Here is a 21683-nt window from a genome sequence, read left to right as displayed (position 1 = left end):
TATTGATGCCATCTGTCATGTACTTTTCTGTAGTATGCATTCATAGCCGCAAAAGCCCCGTCGAGCTCAATTAGCATGAGCTGTGTGATTGAGTGGCCGATACACACATTCACACATAAGTGAGACGACAAGGAGATAGTGTGAGAGAAGTGCGCGCATCCGTTTCCTCTTTTCTTGCCAGAGGCAAACTGCTGACCTGTTTCAGCCAATTAAAAAAAAATGCTGATTGGAGAATTCACACAAACACAATGTGAACTCTGCCCAGCGGTGCTGCAGCTACTGACCCGCGGTTCTACAACCAACCATTGTTCACATCGTAGAGCCCAGATGTGTCATGTTCTGCTGACAAGTCCAGTTAATATCTGGGCCCATATACACAAAGCCTCTCAGAGTAGGAGTGTTGATCTAGGATCAGTTTGGCCTTCTAGCTCATAATAAATACAATTATATGGACAGCTGGGTACCTGATCCTAGATCAGCACTTGTAATCTGAGACGCTTTGTGGACAACGGGCCCAGATTGGCAGATCTTGGTGGTTATTTTAGAAACTACTATAACATCTTCCCAGTTAAACAGGACCAGCTTGGGTAAAGCTAGAGTGTTCTAAGCTGTAGATACAATTGTGCCGTTAAGTTCAGGACGAGTTCAACATCTCGGGAATAGCTCAGACATCTCCAATATGCTGGATAAGAAAGTAAAGCAGTTATTTTAAGTAGTCATTATTTCCTTTAGTGTCGTACGATCCAAGTCATTCACCCTGGCTGGCCGTTTTCTATCCCTGCATATAAAACCCCTGCTGTGAGCATAGCCGCGGGAAGTACAGGTGCTGAAACACCCCCTAAAAAACTCTGAAAAAATACAATAAAATCATCCCCCCCCCCACAAAAGTAGTGTACCGGGGGACTTAACTAATCCTGTATTAGTCGACCGATATAGCCCTCTGTAGTGCAGGCAACCTTTATTTTTTTCATCCAAAGAAAGTTCTTTTCGATTCAGTCAAGCTTGTTTTATTCCAACGTTTGTAAACAACGCAAATGTAAATAAACACTGTATAGCTTCAACATGGTTCAAAATATTACTTTGATATAATTGATGGTCAGTCCTTACACGCCTTGTTCTGTTTGTCATTACAACTGTACCGATAGCAGCACAAACAGGCTTCAGCGTATCCATGTCTGGACACCAACGCCGCCCTACCTTGACGAGCTAAACACCTTTTTTCTCTCACGCTTTGAGCATTACGACTGAGCTGCCGAGGACTACGCGCTTAGCCGCCGGACGATGTTAAGGGTAGCTGCAATTTCTTCATCGACGGGCAAAAAAAATAATAATTGTAATCTGCCCCCCCCCCTCAAACGTCTTCCCGAGGCGTCGCCTGTGAGACAGCCAGACGAAAAACCATTTTAAGTGACAGCATTGACTTTTTCCATCTCAGATGTAGAGCCAAGGTGTTTTCTATTCACAACTGGAGACTTGAGCAGAAAAACACGGTAATTCAACAGGACAGACGAGCATTCTTACTCTCCCATTTGAATTTAAAATATATACTCTGTCACGCTGAAGCACCTCTACCCCAGCCACACCCTATGATCAGAGGAGACAAGTGTGTGGGTGGATGTCTGTTTGCGAGAGAAAGTGGTTGAGAGATTGACACTCATTCCACATAAAACCTCCAATATGAATTTCAAAATCTTAAAAGAGGCACCTTCAACCACCACAATCAGTCTACTTTTTTTTCCCTCTCTTTTTTTTGAAAGTGAAATGACCATTTCGACAAGCTAGGCTTCGTCACAATATAAAGACAGAACTCGAACAGTATTCTGGATGTTTTGTGGTTGGTTCCTTGAGGGAATCACAACCCTCCTAAAAGAAAATGCTGTGGAAATCAGTAGCAGATGCAAATTGGGAAATGAATGTAGCCGTACAATTCAGTACAATTCTATTTGTGTGCGAGAGACAAATGTGCGAGACAGGTACAGAGGGAGGGAGAGAGCGAGGGGGAGAGAGAATGAGCGTTGGAGGGCTTGAGTATTATTCATGCAAATGACTCATGTACATGCATGTTTAAGTGGTCAGTAACAGACTGCTGCATACATCATTAAAATCCTTGTTTATCTGCTACCCTGGTCCTACAAATGTCTCCTCATCACTAAACTGCATAGAGAGACTGTTTGGGGAGGAGCAGTGTGGGGTGTTAGTGTGGAGGGGAGGTAAGCAGACAGGGGTATGATGACAATAAGTGTCACAGCTGTGAAATCCTTAGATCCTTATTGAATGCCCCTAATTCACAATCCCGCTTTGAAGCAGAGTGCGGCAACGATTTCAAATCCCAGCGACAAAAAAATAAATAAAAAACACATAATAATAAAAATCACATATGTTCATCTGAGCGAGGTAAGAAAAAAAAGAAAATGGATAATTTGTCTCTAGCCTGCCTGCACACAACATCTTCCTCTTCTCTTTAAGCAGCCTCCCACTCATCTCAATTTCACACAACTGCTCTCCCCATCTCGCTACCCCCTGCTTCATTTCGCTATATCTCCCTCTAACACCAGTCACACCTCTGGGAACCATTTAGCGCAGATTAGGGCTTCAAAGTCCCTTGTAAAACCACTCTTCCTGCTCGACACAGTGTTTGGCATGGACCACGAGCCACATCTTCAGATTCTACATGTAAAGGAAGGTAGTAGTTACACAAGCTGGCAATAACCTGTGCTCCCATCTCAATTGTTCAAGACCCTTGTCTTCGCTCTCGTGTGTGTGTGTGTGTGTGTGTGTGTGTGTGTGTGTGTGTGTGTGTGTGTGTGTGTGTGTACACACATAACCGAGGGGAGGGCGAGAGAGGGAGGGCGAGGAGGTGGTAGGAGAAAGGGGGACACAATAGATAAAACTGATGGTGGGCACAGGAATCCTCCAGTAGGACCCAAGAGAGTCATTTTCTAGAGCACGAAAGGCACGATTTCTATCTGCAGATGAGAGAGGGGTCAGAAAACTGCATTTAAAGCCAATTTATAGTCCAGTTGCAAAATGAGACAGAGCTACGTGTAATGGACATTGGGTTGGTACTGTTGGTTAGTCTTCCCAAGGTGCATCGGCATCCCTACAGTACACCGCAAAGCTATTAACACAACAGTACAGTGGACATGAGCACTGGAATACCTGAGATCTTGCTGAAGCACAACTTCGGAGAGTCAGTCTGTTCCCTACGACCAGAAAAGACATTGTGGGATTTACTTTTTGACAGGATTTCAACATGTTTAGGGATTTTTTCCCCCCTTTCTTTTTCGCACCATCAAATCATGAGGGATTTGGTAAAACATGACACCTGCGCTGCCTAGGGCTAGGGTAGTATCACAGTTTGACAGTTTTTCCTGTCAATATGTTGCGCTTGTAAATATGGGCAGATGTTGGCAGCAAGTCCTCTGGTTCCTAACACCTAATGATGCTGGTGAGGAAACGACTTGGCTCTTATTTGAACAGGTAATTAAATCTCTGGTGGTGTCAGTGCTAAATAAATGAGCTATTTGAAGCTGCTTAATAAAAGAGACACTGCTGCGGCTTGATGGGATTTGAGTGGCCTTCCTCTACTGGGAGGAACAGCATGAGAGATGGCGAAATGGGAAAGGAGGGATGCATGATGGGGGGGGGGAATAGGGAGAAAGAGTTTAGCTTACGCAGCGAGGGAAATGAATCACACACGCAAAGAAATGGAGGGAGGGAATTGGGCAACAGACATGGTTTAAACTTGTTCACCCGTCCTGAAGTGAAAATCCGCCATTAACACGTGACAGTTGGCTTGTTAGTGCCTTTGTGGAGCAGAGAGGGGATGATCTCGAGCAGCTTTAATGTCTTTTGATATTTTGGAGTGCTGCCTTTGCAAATCCTCATGCCAACAAAACACCTCCGGGGCAGAGGAGAGCATAAACTTGGGGAAAGCGAGGGGTAGGGAGAGGCTGAGAGGGGTTCAAGATAGGGGAAATAAAGGAGCAATGAAATATCACAACTCCAGGGCAGTATTCTGTCACACTGCATCAGCATAGGTCAAAAAGAGGAGGGGATTAGGGACACAACTTCGGGAAGGGGAAACTAGACAGGCTGAAACAGAACAAGGACGATCAAGAGAAGGGATTACGCTGCTGGAGGTCTGAAGAGGCTGGGGGAGGAAATGCAAGTGTGTGAAGGGGGTCGGACACGGTCAGAAGACCGGAGTTCCACCACTGATCAATGTTGGAGAGTTGCCCCGCTGCATGCCCATCAAAAGCTCAGCTGTGCCATGGTGCAGCTGCTGCCTCTAACCCTCGCTCAAATCACACACACACACACTTTCCCCAATCAAAGGTTTCATTTAGAGCCATGGAAAACTAAGGCTGGCAGAACAAGAATCTCCTCTCACATATCCGACAAAAATACATCCAGACAGCCATTACTGCCTTTCATACTTTGCTTTCATGTGAACATGTTGTTATTGACACTAGTATCAAATAAACAAAGAAATCCCACTGATCTATATCTCTGATTCTCTACTTTACAATTCCAAACCAAAGCCCTCTTCGATACATAGTTGAAAGTAGACTCCTCCTGCCTGAATGTTTCTAATATGCTAGCCTTTCATCCTCTGTCACATGCTTACACATGAGCCATCCCATCCCCTGTATAATTAGCTTCTACTTCCCCTTGCTACTAAATAATTGGCCACTTAAAATGGTGCCATTTAAAAGATGCGCTTCTTGCAAGAAAACAAATCTAGGTTTTGTGGAGAAAATGTTTCATCATTGACTTTATCTGTCGCCTGTGGATTGGATTAGATGGAACTACGAATAGAGAAGGAACAGAGCTCACTTGACCTTGCAGTACAGTAGCATAGTGATTAAAATGCCTTTGATCAGAACCAGATTCATCATCAAGGTATAGATGACCTGACTGGCCTTAATGGCCCGTAATGGCCTCAACACAGTTCACTTCTCCCTGCTCACTTAGCCTTCTGACATCCTTTTCAAAGAGCTCCTGCTTTCCACGACTCTCCTCTCCAGAGTTGCCACATTCAGCACTTTTCACTATGTAGCTTTTCCCTTACTAAGGATCTCATGCCAAAAGCATCCCTGACCATAACACAGTAATGACACATGCAGACAGTTTCAGGTGAGGGTAAAACAGGGGTAAAACAGGGTACTTTCAAAAGATGCACTTCCACGCACTTTCGGGTTCTCTGACAAGTTCTAAATTCTTGATGACTGGATACATTTAGATTTGAAGCCATCCACCTCATACATCACACTGCTTTACTACTTGAGTCGAGCAGTTGGAGAATAAAAAAAAAAAAAGGCTAATGTGGCCACACGACACATTTAGACACGACGTGCTGTGGGTAATGACCCTACCTTGACCCCGCGGACACGGAACTCTGCCAGCGCCCGGTTCATCTTGGCAGCGGCGGCAGGCAGGTCATTCCCGCTGGCGATGACTTTGACCAGGAGGGAGTCGTAGTGGGGGGAGATGACGGCCCCCTGGAACGCGGAGGCACTGTCCAGACGGATGCCCATGCCCTCTCCAGTCCGAAACACCTGAAGAATGGGGACAGAAGAATTACGGGGTGTGCAGGCAGCAATGCAACAGATAAGACAGGCGCCAGGAAAAGAGCAACCCTGTTGATACGGAGTATGTACGAAGTACATGCACATTTACAAATGTGGCAATTCCTATCCTTTGATAACACTCAACCTTTTCCCAAGTTTCATGTTTGTCAATTCACTCAATTAGTCAGCGGTAGTCTCGGCTGTAGCTGTGCGATATGTTAAATTAGCTGATATCCTTTAAACAAGCTGCATTTCATGGGCCAATTAAAATTCTAAGACTTTTGATTGTTTTTAATCAAAAAGAAGCACACAGGATGCCAGTAAAGCTAACATTCCAAATGAAAAGGTTTGATTGAAAAGACACACAAAAGAGAGGATGTTCCTAAAGTCTTGGGCTAGGCTCTGTGCAATATCAGAACAGGCCAAGGATAAAACCTAGCCTTCCAAACAGCAGATATTGCCCTTAAATGGGTGACACATAGTGTTGGCACTGAACCACTGAATTATTCAAGCTTGGTATTACCGTGCTGTGCTGATCTCTTTATTGGTTGAAAACTGAAAATGCAACTGAAAATTGTGTTTAGCTCCGTAAGAGTCACCCCCTCATTCTCCAAACTCCCATCACTCTGCCTTCGTGTGCCTCCCAGCGTAGGGATTAAAGCACTGTTAACCTCATTCTCACTGTGTGAGAGGCACTGCAGGGAGGACCCTTACACATATCAGAACAATCGCAGCCAAACAGCCTCCCAACACAATTAAACATGTCCACCTGCGTTGCAAGTGTTAGAGCCCCAGCCCTCGTGTTGTGAGGAGAAGCTGGGAGAGAGGATGTGTTCTGCAGTGTGCTGATCCCCACCCTTGGCGCTGCTGTGTATCTTGGAGCGCTCACATTTCAATTGTCCAAATCTCTCAAATAGATCGGAATAGGATGTCGCAATCTTCGCCGAATAACGTTCTATAGTACATTTTAGCATTTTGGGACAGATCGTATGCCAGTGTTTTTAATATATAGAAAAGTAACCAAATGAGCAAGTTACAACTACGATTGTGTTTGATCGTTTTCCAAACAGTAGCCTAATTGAAGAACAGAGAATTTTCTGATAAACGTTATTACCACTGTTTATTAACGGAAATTTACCCGGAGGGATGAAGCCCACAGTAATGGGCAGTGTCAGAAAAAAAACAACATTCAGTATTTGTGGCAGAAAGAGGCGATCACCCCATGGCTCCAAGGTAACACTGGATGATGTCCAATCACGCTGCCACAGCACAGTGACTAAAACCTTTCGGGCCAGACTCAGTGTGTATGTCCTGCATCTCTCTCTCTCACGCTGTCTGGGAGATTAAACTGATCTGAGGTTTAATGCGCTCTGGTCTTGGAGCACATGCTGCATCATGGGAGGGAGGCTTGAGGGGGTCTAAACGTGCTCGTTTCTGTCAGGATGCTTGTGCGACGCTTCAACCTCTGTCGTCAAGGTAACAGGGCAACTTAAGATGGCGGCCTGCCAATCCAACTCCACTCAGCGCCATCCCCTCCCCCTCCATCGTTAGACACAGCAATCCTCCGTTCAAAAGTAGGTCACAACACCTACACTAATTCACACAGCCTAAAACCTCCTTGTCAAGCATGTACCCGTACCACGCTGCAGCCTCTAACCCCACAACCTCTAGGACCCATCCAACCTGACTAAAAAACTGTCAGTCCAACAAAGGCTTCACACCACCTGTATTTAGCATCTCCCCTCCTTCCCTGCCTCCCTCACTTACAGACGACTTCCAACGCCTTGTCAGTTTGACAAGTTCAACCGAAGGTTTGCCCAAGCCTACCCAGCTGTGTAGAGCACATCCACAACAGAGGCAGGGTCCTCCGGAGGAACACGGTATGCCAGATAGACTTGTTCAGCATGTCTACTGAACACCTCCTGTCGTCCTGGCCAACGTCGCACACAGGAGTGGAATAAGATCAGCTGCACTACGTAGCCCAATATGACCAGACAACTGTCTTCACGGTTAAGCTAGAGGGGAACAAGCTTTTTGCTGCTAGATATTTCTGCTTTTTAATTTATTTTATTTTTTGAAACAAGTCAAATGATTTATGCAAATATATTAAAGCTCTGCCTGAGAATGTGTATGTCCAGTGCAGCTAGTTGAACTGCTGATACAATGTGGACACTTCTCAAATCTCTCCCACAGGGTGTCCTTTGGGACGGCTTTTGACAAAAATAATAATAATTAAAAGCCAATAAATAAAATTGACGCCGGCCAACTGTCCGGGAGAATAATTTAAAAAAATCTAATTGCAAAAATAAAATGTTTTTTAGCACATTCAATGATGGAAACACATTCGACTGGTCATGCTCATCGGTTTCTGGGTTCATTTTGCACCATTTAGTTGAATTAACTTGGGTGTGCATTTTCCTTAGGCCTAAATAAGACTCATAACGACTATCACACTCGCAGAGCACACAGAGCCTGGTTTAAGCTGAAAATCTGTTAGCCAGCACCAAAGCTGCTGCTACTGCTCCTGTTGCTGCTGGAGAGAAACATGCTTTTAGAAGCCAAATCATCGCGCAACAATTCTACATGAAATCACGTGTTAAAAAACGATTTAAAAGAAAAAAGGAGCTTTTCTTGTTTCTCAACTGGTAATTGAAGCGTACTTCCCATTCAAATTGCCTATAACGGTAGGCAGGCTTCCGCGCATCACAGCACTTTGCAATGAGTTGGCGGTAGTATGCATTTTGAAAACATATAGGCCTACTTAATTGTTTGAAACCTGAGCATTTTACTACATATTATGTAACATGTTTACCTTGCGCCAAAGTAGCCTAGCCAAAATACAACCAAACGTGGAGGCAATTCTTTTATAAACGACTTCCATTGCTGTGCTTATAAAATGTGAAGAAATAATAGTTGATCAATATTTTACAGCTAGACATTCTGATCTGTTGCATCAGCCACATTTTTTATGTAGCCTAGGCCTACTGGTTGTATGAATTTGGGTTCTACTGACCAACAACTGTCCCAGAGTATGTTTGAAATAGGCTATTTATTCCTCGCACAGAACGACAAGCTGACCAACAGAATAGATTCTATTCTACTATGGCGGATAGTATATTGACAGGCTAGTGATTTTGCTGTTTATTACTCGTCTTGTGGGCTGAGAAAAATGTAATGTGGAACGTTAGCCTATTCTAACAGCGCACATGGGTCAGGTACATTTCTCAAAATGTCTGGTAAATGAAAATGCTGCCAGTCAAATGTCCGGTGCCACATTTTCCCAACGGAAACCCTGCTCTCCCATCAGTAAGCATTTTCCCTCCCTGCAAAAACTGAGTCCCCACGCACTTTAACAGATCCAACAAATCCCAGGGACATAGCAGCAATGCACCACAGCTGCGATTAAGACATCAGGAGAAGGACTCTCATGCCCCGTCCCGCTCAGAGAGACACACAGAGAGACAAAGACCTGTTCACTCCATGGACACCCCTTACGAGACTTGTAACCTACATGGCAGCTGAAAGTGACATTATTAATAATTCAAGGTTTAGGCAGGAAAACACAGCAGACAGCAGCTCTCTAGATGCTGCAAAAACATACACAACCTGACATTCCCCAGTTGGAGACAACAAGTAGACTGAACAAATGCACATTCTCTCACACACACACACACACACACACACACACACACACACACAGGAAGACTAATGAGTCTGGGATGCGTGCCTGGGAGACTAGAGCAATATCAAATATGACCCGTTAATTAGATTGGATCTCAGAGGAAACATGGTGGCGAAGCGGGGAGAGGAAGGCGGTTAGGAACCATTGAACCATTCCCTGGAACACGCAGCAGTACGGGGTCAGCGGTCATACAGAAATTCTGCAAATATGACACACAATCACATTAGGCTGGACATTAGAGACACTCAGAGGTGATGTAGTGCTGTGGTTGGGGGCCAGGGTTGTGGTGGGGGCAAGACAACGCGTAGGAGACTCATCAAGAGCCAACAAACACTGTTCGGAGAGGGGGATAAGGGAGAGCAGGACAGAAGACAAATTGAACAGGAGAGAGAAGGACAGAAACAGCAGAAGGGATTACACCATGAAGACACGAGAGCGCAAAACAATTGTCTGAAAACAAACCAAGGTGGGAAGAGAGAAATGCGGAGTGGGATGGAATTGAATTGCATGAGAAAAGAAAATGTCAAGCAGAGGGAGAGTGTGCAGTGAGGGAAACCTAAAAAAAATTACTTGTTTAAAACTAAAAATGCATCAGAGAGGAGGAAGATGGTGAAAGAGAGAGAGAGCGAAGGAGTTGGAGGTGAAAAAAAGGAAAGAGGGAAATGAAGTCAGTGGACGGAGATAAGGGAAGAGAACCAAATTATTTCAGGAGACCAAAATAAAATTGAAAATTAGAAAACGCAAACAGGAGTAGACAAGGATAGGGGGAGGAATGAATAATGGAAACCACCCGAAAATGGGGAGAACGTGGGTAAACAGAGGATGAAAAGAGGAGACTTTTATTACCTATAAAATACAGTGGTGCAGAGGCACATTTTTCATGAGGAATAGAATGTCCATCATAATTACAGTGAATTGGTTTCTATTAGGCGCAGGACAAGGGGTGAGGGGGGCTGCGCAATGATATTCATTTCAAAGTATCAGCAAATGGGACATTTTCAATTTCATTTGGGGCAGCAGGGACAGATTTAGTTTGAGAGGTTATTTTACAGGGTCTGCAACAGATGGGGCTCTCCATCGATGAACAACATTGGTACGAGTGCCTGTCTAAATAGGGTAGACTATACAGGTTTAATATGTACTACCGTACCTCATAAGAAACAAAGAGGTACTATACAGCGGGTTCTAAATTCAAAGGAAATATTAACCAGGGTATTACATTGGACAGTTCTGTTAAATATGTTTTTAAATTAAGCTAGTCTGGTTTGTTCATGTTAACACATCATGATGCAAAAAAACGAAATACTTAGCAGTGATAAAGGACAACACAGAATAGTAGCCCAACATCAAGTAGAATAATAAATTAAAATGGCAGAGTGTGAAAGAATGGAAGGTAAATGCAAACATGGGAGATCTTGGTAAGCATCAGCCCCAGCAGGAGAGACTGAAAAGAGGCAAGCGTGAAGAGGCATGAATTCAGTGCATTCAGGAATTTAGTGGGTGGGTGTACGGCATTATTTCAAACCCTTACATTTCATTCCATTGGCCATGAACTGCTGGTCAATGGATGAAGAAAACATGAACTCAAATCAGTATAAAAAGGACAGTAAACGGCTCTTTAAAATGAGCTATATAAAAATAAATCACAGGAGGCTGATGGGAGGACGGCTCGTGATAATGTCTGGAACGGAGCGGATGGAACGGCATCAAACACATGGAATCCATGTGTTTGATGTATTTGACACCATTCCATATATTTCCACTCCAACCATTACCAAGAGCCCGTCCTCCCCAATTAAAAGGTGCCCTGAACCTCCTGTGCTATAAATACAAATTATTCAATCCCCCCCCTTCAGCTTTCATTAACACTGTATAAATGTAGTCGTGGAGTGATTCAATTCCTCCTCCCCCTACCTTCCAACCTACACCACAATAGTCCCTGCACACACTGGGTTGGAAGGCCACTAATGGCAACTGAAAAAGCAGGGACAAGAAACATCCATCTCCTCGCTCAGTGACAGTATCAATATTGCAGTAGAAACAGCCAAACAAACTTGAGGAGGACATGCCTTTTTCAAATCCATAAATGTTCAAATACATCCATTTCAAATCTCACCCCAATGCAGTAGTTTGAGGTCAGCTGTTGCCACATTTTTGAGTGGGGAACAACAGAGGCAGTAGAACAATAGAGAGACGGACTGTACAACGGGACATGTGAAACTCCTCTGGGAATATTGAACGTGGCTGAGATTTGCTGTCCAGACAGCTGCAGTCTTGAGCTGCCTTCTCGATCTAATGCCAGGTCGCTGTGTCATTAAAGCCAGCATGGCTATCCTCTGGTTACAAGTGAGATTGCCCAACTAACCACAGGGAAGAGAAACGCTGAACAAGATTCAAGTGTTTCAAACGGCTCATCTTCCTGGTTTGACCCTTTTTTTGGGGGGGGGGGTGACTAGCTACTTGAGCACAGAAAATATACTCACTTTGTGAACCTTTAAAATAACAATTCTGCTTTTCCAAGAATTTGATGAGGTAGTCATTTGAAAAGTTAAAAACCTGTCTGTGGACAAGGATTGTCTGGGGGCATTAATGAATTTAAAAATATGAATTAAAATTTGCCTGCCAGTATAAGTTAGTCTGAGCAGGAGTCATCAGAACACTGATATAGAATGGTTCCCTGGAAACTGCCCTGCTCAGTACAGTGGCTCAAGTATTCATCCACCTAATGGATAAAGAGAACAGGACAGGTACTAATACATATTTAGCAGTGAAGGGAGCTGGGGACGTCTCACTGTGCTGAGAGGGGTGTGGCTGGGATGGGACGCAGTCCTAAATTAACTGCATACGTAAAACATGCATCTAAATTAATACATGAATCCTCCTGGTCTAGTCAGTCCACAATACATGAAAATAGTAATATTCTTTATTCCACGGTGGGTCACTTAATGTGGAAGCTAGTCTGCAGACCATGCCAGTTTCTGGCACAAAAACCTAAGAGAACAATAAGACAGATCACACCGCCAGAGAGCCTAGAAAGCTAGCCACCACAAACATACTTTGCCTGTTTATAGAATGCCTGCAAGTTCTCCTGTTCCCTGCTCGGAATTCACAAGTACATGTTACATTTTACGTCGTCTTGCCTTGGGAATATCCGGGCACTTTCACAAATGATGGTTTTGTTAACATGGGGGCAACACAGAGCTTAATACAGAATACTAATGTTATCGTCGGCTTTGCCTTTATTCCCTGGGCCATCTGAAAACCACAGAAAAACAAAATGGCACCACTGGTTCAAAGATTTGCCGTTAGAGCTGTGAAAGCCAACAAATAAAACATGGAAGTCTTCATGGGCCAATTCAGCAAAACTCTTACTCAACGTGTGCAACCTTGACTTTTGTTTAGTATTCTCAGATGCAAGCCCAACTGATTTAAAATGTCTCCATGATATTGGCCATGCCCTTGGGAATATCTGCACGAAGAGTCAAATATGCATGGAGTTTAGATAATGGCTAATCGGATATATAAAGGGAGATTATTGGTGCCACCCAGCACCTCTCCAGTAGAATGGGAAGCTCCCATTCCAAACAGTCTGGAATGTCTCAGCTCAACATTCATCATGCTAAGGTTGTTGTTCAGGACCATAATGATGATGATGATGATGGCAACAACAACGCAGTGATCACAATAACCACACTGGTCAATTTCTTGGCATACTGATACTGAACATTTCCTTGACAGATTGTTTAAAGTAGGCAGAGGTAAATCTGTTGTTTTCACGAGCAGTTTTCATTTACCACCTGCCCAGTTAGTGAGCAGAATACAAAAACTTATTGACTGATGTCAAAATAATTCAAAGGAACCGTTGACAATCTAACAAAGTGCACTGATCCAATGCCAGTGATTACCTATTGAACCGATGACAAGTATTAACGCTTATTTTCCCTGGCTACTAAATGACGGTGCTCCTACTCGCCCTGCATATCTGAATTTTATCCATTAGGAGTTGCATCCTCATTCATCATTGTGTCTTCAAATTAGCTTCTGAAGAAGAAACACAGGAGGAGAAAGTCCGGAGCTAAACCTGCGCCCCTCCCTCCCTCTTCCCCAGTCGTTACTAGATGTCACAAACACGTTGCTTACAAGTGGGGGGGTTACCTTTTTTTGTTGCACAAACATTCTCCTTCTCTCGTAAAGCAGAGAAGAAAAATATAAGTTGACACTTAGTTGCAGAGCCTGGAGGACTCAAAGCTAGCCCTCATTCAGACAAACTTGGAAGAGAGAGGAGAAGTGGGAAGGAAAGAGAACCCGTCTGTAGTGTGTACCTCATCTACTATCCTGTCCCTGGACAACACTGAAACATTCCTTCTGCATTTCACCCATCTGGCTCCACTCTACACCTATTTACTCAAATCCATGCCCATCCATAATGCATCAAGTTGTCAATATTGATGCTCTACCCGTCACCTGCTGCATCTCTCATGGACAAGAACTACGGCTGCATTACATTGCCTTTCAATTAGAGGTAAGGAAAGAGAGACACAGAGACAGAGACCGTTCCAAATCCCACAGGGTGTGTTGAGAAAAAGTAGAAAACGTTCATGACTACAAAGACTACGACTTTTGATACATCCTTAACTCTCAGAACTGTGGAATGAGAACTTAGTATCACTTTCTCAGCACCTTGATGCAGAACTTGTTTACACAGGCTGCCTGTACTGGGTACTTGATTTCATAGTCCTCTGTAGCTCAGTTGGTAGAGCCTTGGGCTTGCAACACCAGGAGTGGGTTCGATTCCCGGGACCACCCATACGTAAAATGTATGCACACATGTCTAAGTTGCTTTGGATAAAAAAAAAAAAGTGTCTGCTAAATGGCATATTATTTTTTTTTAAATATTTATTATGGAGAATTGCATTCTCATGGAAGGAAAAACCATCAAGCGTTCCCAATTCGCTGAGGAAAGAGCTAAGAATTTGCAAATCGTCTCAGGAATTAAGGGCACGTGGATATCAAATACCAAAAGATAGTTTTGGGCCGGTATTTCCGTATTTTCCATTAAGCTTGGCAATTTACTGGATATATGTGCTCAGATAGATCCCCGAGGGCAGTCCGAGCAGATCTGAGGCTGAACTCTTAATGCATTAGGAAAAAACCTAGCTCCTTAGTGTGAATCAGAGAGACGACCAGACTAGACAGACAATCTACAGCTGGAACAGACGGGGATTTTGGGCTGATTCAAGGCCTACATGTCAAACAACCGGGAGATATCAATATTTGTTCCATTATTTATTTCAAGACGCAACTCATCCCCAACAATCATTCAGACCAGAGGGCTCCTGTGGGAACAGGGTCGGTACGCCAAGTCTACAGCATTAACTAAATAAACACTCAACCACAGAACCCTAAATGGACATGCATAAGTAGAGCTAGGAGGGTTATTTCCTGGGAAATAGTTCTGTCAGGGCTCATGGGTCAGGAAACCTTCTGGACCTACATGGAGGGAGAGACTGCGCCTCATTATAACTGAGTGGCAGCGGTCTGCAGGGAGGGAGGGGGGTGTTGCTTACCTCAAGCCGTCCAGTGTCAGGCTGGAAGCCGCGAGCAGGGTCCTCTGTGGTCACACGGCATTGGATGGCGAAGCCATTGATCCGGATCTTATCCTGCTTCAGGCCCAGCTCTGGCAGGCTACGCCCCTCACACACGTGCAGCTGAGCATGAACCAGGTCCACACTGACAGGAAGAAGATGGGGAGAGTACAAAGAGAGAATTTTGCTGTCTGAATTGACAAGGAAAACAGAAGAAAATGCGCTCGGTTGTGCATAAAGTTCCCAGTCTGGTATGTCTACAGGAGTTACCAGTTCAGAATCTTGTTTTTCCTCTCGATACCCGTGACAACTTCAGATACCTTGTGAGAAACTCCCCTACATGATACACAAGCAGTGTGGTGACATTCACAACTGATGTGAAGATGAGAGTTCACACAGCAATATCTATTCCCATTTTAAAACGTGATGTTGGGTTCATGACACGCCTTCAGTGCACTTGAAAAATAAACCTGAGAGATGGGGAGGGAAAAGTGGGGGGGAAACAGAGCACAGAAAAGGTATTCAGGGTAAGGAAAGATAACTGACACTTGGTCCACTGTGACCACAGCCAACATTCCAGAGGGAGCTGGAACTGGTTTCTGTTCAGTCACGGATGGAGAGGAATATAAATCTGATGAGTCACGATACTATGAGGCAAAACTAAAAACCAAACCCTATTGCTGTTAACTTTTACAGAAACGTCTGTCCATTTAGCAATTCTAATTATGAAAAAGGTTGGTAGAAAATCTATTTAATGGTAATTCAAAAACTCAGAGCTCCACACGATATGAGGGAATGTTTTTGTAATTGCTCGGAGGCAAATCTCAAAAAATCCAAGTCAATGATATCACTTTTGTCTACCGCTCATTGAATGACTAAAATATATATGTGTGCATGTCTGTGCCTCGAGGCTGAGGGAACACTTTTTCTTACCAATAAGATGAAGGGACAGAGTTGTACTTACATTAAATGTTAAACATCAATTTAAGGAACAAAGTGTCTGGGCAGGAGTTTTTTGTTGCATCAATGGATTGAAACATTTTGGCTGGTGGCGACAAATACTTTATGAACAGTCAAACACACAGGCAAAATGTGCTATAAAACATGACAAACAGAATCTCAGGCCATGGAGTAGGTTGGACGCTGCTTATGTCTGAGAGACGGAATTTCTTCTAAACGGACAGAAACAATTGCAGAAACAACTGGGCAGCTTGAAAACCGGCAATCATTTTATACGTCCATCACAAAATGTATACCATTATTTCTCCACCGACTTTGTCAACCACTTCGGGAAAAAGGTTGATGACATCAGTTCCTCATTCACTCAGCCTACTGAGCCCACTAACAAAACGACCTACTCCTTGACCTCTTTTGATTGTTAACGTTCAATCCAAAACAGGATTGCTCGCCACCAAACAATACATTTGATGTAGAAAATGCATTTAGAAAAATATGTTTAAAGGGCTTTTCTACAAGTAGGGTCAAACGAAAGAGTTCATTGTAAGAAAATTGCATGTAATTGTGAAATTCTATCATTTAGTGGGTGGAACGTTACATATTTGATATAATAGCTGACATTCCTGTAGCCGTGTTCACATTCTCTATACTGCGCTTTAAAAAAAGCGTGCCCAGTCAAAAATCAAATTTTAAGAAGATACTTTAATTTCATGTAGTAGTAAGTAAGTGGCTGCATTTCAAACTTGATAAACAGAAAACAAAGACATCAAGAGGCACAGGCTCATCTGGTGAAAATCACTGGGGGGGAAGCAGCTTCTGCCTCTTATTTTTCTTCTTGACTTGTTTTGTCATTTGGTATTTACACGGGCTAAGACAGCGTTACCAAGGTCTCAGTAAGGCATAATTACAAATCAAGGCAGTAATCCCCTCCAACTGAAGCAATGGGCCGTTTTGTCATATTGGATTAACCCAACTGTTCTCCCCACTTTCTACCTCCAAGACAATTAGTCTTAAAAAGGGCCCTTCACACCTAGGTGCGATACCATGTGATCTCGCAGGAATAGAAAAGCGCTCCCCCTCTCCCAATTAAATACAAAGAGGATTTATTGCCATGGGGAACATGTTTACATTGCCAAAGCAAGTGAAATAAACTAAACAAAAGTGAGAAACCAAAAAAACGTAGAATTTGACAGTAAATATTGCGCTCAAAAAAGTTTCAAAAAGAGACATCAAGTGTTATATTATCAGCTATAGTGTTTTAGCAATATGCAAATAGTTGTAGTACGACTAGTAGGAGAAGAAAGAAATATAAGTTGAATTTACAATGTTTGTGTTCCACTGGTTTCCCTTTTCTCATGGCAACGGGCCACACATCTTGATGCTGTGATTGCACTGCTGGATTCTAGCTTGAAATATACGTATTCATGTTACCAGACTAGAACTTATTGATTACTTTACATGTTAAAAGTATGTGTATGTAGATAGATGGATAAATACAGTTGAAGTCAGAAGTTTACATACACCTTAGCCAAATACATTTAAACTCACAATTTCAGACGTTTACATACACTCAATTAGTATTTGGTAGCATTGCCTTTAAATTGTTTAACTTGGATCAAACGTTTTGGGTAGTCTTCCACATGCTTCCCACAGTAAGTTGGATGAATTTTGGCCCATTCCTCCTGACAGAGCTGGTGTAACTGAGTCAGGTTTGTATGCCTCCTTGCTCACACACATTTTTTCAGTTCTGCCCACAAATATTCAATAGGATTGAGGTCCTATAGAATTGAGATTATGATGGGCACTCCAATACCATGACTTTGTTGTCCTTAAGCCATTTTGCCACAACTTTGGAAGTATGCTTGGGGTCGTTGCCATTTGGAAGACCCATTTGCGACCAAGCTTTAACTTCCTGACTGATGTCTTGAGATGTTGCTTCAATATATCCACATAATTTTCCTTCCTCATGACATCTATTTTGTGAATTGCACCAGTCCATCCCACAGCAAAGCATGGTGTTCTTTGGCTTGCAAGCCTCCCCCTATTTCCTCCAAATGGTCATTGTAACGATGGTCATTATGACCAAACAGTTCTATTTTTGTTTCATCAGAGCAGAGGACATTTCTCCAAAAAGTACAATCTTTGTCCCCATTTGCAGTTGAAAACAGCAGTCAGGCTTTTTTAATGGTGGTTTTGGAGCAGTGACTGCTTCCTTGCTGAGCGGCCTTTCAGGTTATGTCGATATAGGACTCGTTTTATTGTGGCTATAGATACTTTTGTACCGGTTTCCTCCAGCATCTTCACAAGGTCATTGGCTGTTGTTCTGGGATCGATTTACACTTTTCGCACCAAAGTACGTTCATCTCTAGGAAACAGAACGCATCTCCTTTCTGAGCGGTGTGACGGCTGCGTGGTCCCATGGTGTTTATACTTGCGTACTATTGTTTGTACAGATGAACGTGGTACCTTCAGGCGTTTAGCAATTGCTCCCAAGGATGAATCAGGCTTGTGGTCTACAATTTGTTTTCTGAGGTCTTGGCTGATTTCTTTTGATTTTCCCATGATGTCAAGCAAAGAGGCACTGAGTTTGAAGGCAGGCCTTGAAATACATCCACAGGTACACCTCCAATTGACTGAAATTATGTTAATTAGCCTATCAGAAGCTTCTAAACCCATTACATCATTTTCTGGAATTTTCCAAGCTGTTTAAAGGCACAGTCAACTTAGTGTATGTAAACTTCTGACCCACTGGAATTGTGATACAGTGAATTATAAGTGAAATAATCTGTCTGTAAACAATTGTTGGAAAAATTGTGTGTGTCATGCACAAAGTAGATGTCCTAACCGACTTGCCAAAACTATAGTTTGTTAACATGAAATTTGGGGAGTGGTTGAAAAACGAGTTTTAATGACTCCAACCTAAGTGTATGTAAACTTCCGACTTCAACTGTGTGTGTGTATGTAATTTTATTTATATATATATATATATATATATATATATATATATATATATATATATATATATATATATATATATATATATATATATATATATATATATATACACATACACATACGTACATACATACATACATACATAGGGGTCAAAGAAGGGTCAAAGAAGGGTCAAGAGGAACTAGGTGTGTGGAAAGTTAGAGTGATCTGGAAAGTTACTGAGAAAGGGGACATGCAGAAAGCTCATATTCTGTTCAAATATGTTATTGTTGAATATGAAATGTTCCTAAGGAGGGAGGCAAAAGGGCAAGTCTAGTTTCAGTTGTTGATATGGCAGACCAGTTGCTGAGGAACCACAACCATGAGGGATGTGGAACTCAACTGGAGATAAGGTCAACTGTTGAAGTGAGAAGACACTGCTGGGAGGGGGGCACCCCGAAGACCAATCTGATTTACAGTCCTCTCACATGCGGGTCCTGGACTTAGGCAGGGCCATGACCATAAGAGGAACCTAGTGCGTTTCTGCCTAACAGAGGACAGTGTATCTTAGACACGCAAGGAGATGACTCTGCCTAGTTCAACGGTATAACATTTAAAAAAATGTGCTTGTGGGACTTGCATGTTGGCCTTCCAGCTGTATGACCCAGCGGGTGAATAAACTTGGTTTGAGCTTTTTCCTAGTCATTCGTTTGAGTTTTTACTCAGTTTTTTTCAGAACCTAAACAGCACACTGCAGTCTTTTGCCTAACAGATATGGGAATTTATCAATTCTTTGTGTTATCTGTGGGAAATATGCATCTCTAATGTTGTCATACATTTTGCACGAGTTTTGTAAGCGAAGCGCAGTTTCTCTCCAACTCAATAATTATTCTCCTGGATCTGTCTCTGCCCTGGGCCCAGCAGCTCAGCGACTTCTCAAAAGGAGGTAAAGAACCTCCATCTTAGCACACCTACCAAGGGGCCTTGGCTTTTCATGGCACGAACTAGTAACTGATAAGTTAGGGAAAGTACCTTTTAGGGAAAGAGTAGGCTCCTACCTACAATTTAGTACATTTCTAATTGGGGCTGAAGAACCTAATTACAAGCAGTTTAGGTAAAGACTTAAAGAGCTAACATTCAAGACGGAGAAGTCACTTCAGAGCACAGCCTCTGCAACTCAAGAAAGGGTCAAAAGACAAAGCAACCAGGAACACAATCCGAGGAAAGGAGAACGCCACAAGCACAACAACTTCGGACCCAAGGACACACGGCCACAGCAGATTGAGTATGACATTCAATGTTCATAATGTCAAAGTCTTTAAATCTTATCTTTCATTCTATTTCATCATCATTATGTTTTGTACATATTTTGATTCATATCATTAAAATGTTGATGGTATAAAATAATTACGTTCTTGTTATTCTGGTAAAGTTATTGCAAAAAGAATTGCTAAGTCAGGTCTCCTCTGAAGACAAATGTTTTCCAATAAAGGACTGGCACCCAAATTTCATAATTTATAGTAATAATTATACACACACACACACACACACACACACACACACACACACACACACACACGTCAGAAGTCTCATATCTAACTCCTATTCACAGAGAACACTAGACTGAAACTTTGATTTCAGTCCCAAACTCTCTTGGGGTGGTAGGAAGAAAGAAAAGGGGTGGAAAATACCCAGAAAATACAAGAGGAGGACAGAGGAGAGGGAGACAGAGGAGAGGGAGACAGAGGAGAGGGAGACAGAGGAGAGGCAGCAGAAAGGGGGACAGAGGAAAAGCAGAGGAGACTGCATTGCACAAAACCAAAGATGTGATATGAGCTGGAAGCAGAGGGAGTGAAGGAGGGGGAAGAGAGGGAGACGAGAAGGGGGATTAATATATTCAGTGTGATTTCTTATTCCACTTTAATTGCTGATGCCAGGCAGCGTATGTAGCACTGGTGTGGATGTGCTGGAAAATTCTGCACCTCTCCCTCCTGACAAACCAAAATCCTTCCACTGAAAGCCTCTCCACTTTAACCCATTTTTATTTGAATAAGATCCAGGTCTTTGAACCAGCCCCCAGAACACACCAATCCGTTGACAAGCTTTCCTCATCCTTGTGTGCCAGTTTAGTAGTCTTCTCTTCCCTCGTCTACCCGTCTCCCGTCTCCCATTCTTAATTTCTTGCAGAATAGACAAACAAATGTGCAGCTGCAATCTAGCCACAACTCAGTGATTAGAAAACCATTACAGGGTCAGTGACAGAGCCTACACTGAGCTGTAAACACACACACAGAATTGAATTAGGGGAGAGGAGTGGGAAGGAGAATTGGAGTGGCGCAAATGCTGAGAGAATTGAGGTCTGCCATAAGCCTGTCTTAACTGAATTTATAGAAGGGAAAGCACAACACAACAATGACCTCCACCCAAAGTATATGGGCTCCATACCGCAGGATACTGTTCCTAAAGCCCGCTTCAAGAGGAGGCATTATATCACAGTAATGTAAGAAGATATTGTGAATGCACCAAAAATGATTTGATCTGCACTGACTGTAATGCATTAGTCTTCATGTGAAAGGAGGAAAAAAGGGATGTTGTGAGACTGGAGAGGTTGCAGAGTCCAAGGAGTTAACACATTACGATGACATGGGCCATTTCCAGTGATTCCCAATACCACGCAGTAGGCAGAAGGGGTCCTTAATTGGTCTTAATCACTGGGACCAATGACAAGTCATGATACAGGCAGACAGCCAAAAACAGAGGTATAATAGCCTACCAACCGGAGAGCTATATACAGACCAGAGAATTCAACACGTAGTCGGAGGAGAACATAGCCAGTGGCTAGGGTTATGGCATGAATGCCCCTTTGGCGAGTAAGAATCAATTGCATTACAGTCATGTGCCTATCCAGAGCCAATCACTCAGAGCAGTGCGCCAGCAGAATGCCAATTGCAG

General features: G+C 43.1%; 1 protein-coding gene across 2 annotated transcripts in view; it reads right to left on the bottom strand.

The window, feature by feature from the left end:
* Nucleotides 1-21683, bottom strand: part of LOC115154661 (pyruvate carboxylase, mitochondrial) — a 103286-nt gene that overhangs the window by 45231 nt on the left and 36372 nt on the right. For both annotated transcript variants that reach the window (XM_029701111.1, XM_029701112.1), the window contains 2 exons: nt 14823-14985; nt 5379-5561 (listed from right to left, as the gene is read on the bottom strand). In XM_029701111.1, the coding sequence (XP_029556971.1) occupies nt 5379-5561; nt 14823-14985 (346 nt within the window). The remainder of the gene's footprint in view (nt 1-5378; nt 5562-14822; nt 14986-21683) is intronic.

This window comes from Salmo trutta, chromosome 19 (genome assembly GCF_901001165.1).
Source record: "Salmo trutta chromosome 19, fSalTru1.1, whole genome shotgun sequence".
In the NCBI taxonomy this organism is placed as follows: Eukaryota; Metazoa; Chordata; class Actinopteri; order Salmoniformes; family Salmonidae; genus Salmo; species Salmo trutta.
This window is presented reverse-complemented; position numbering and strand designations above follow the sequence as displayed.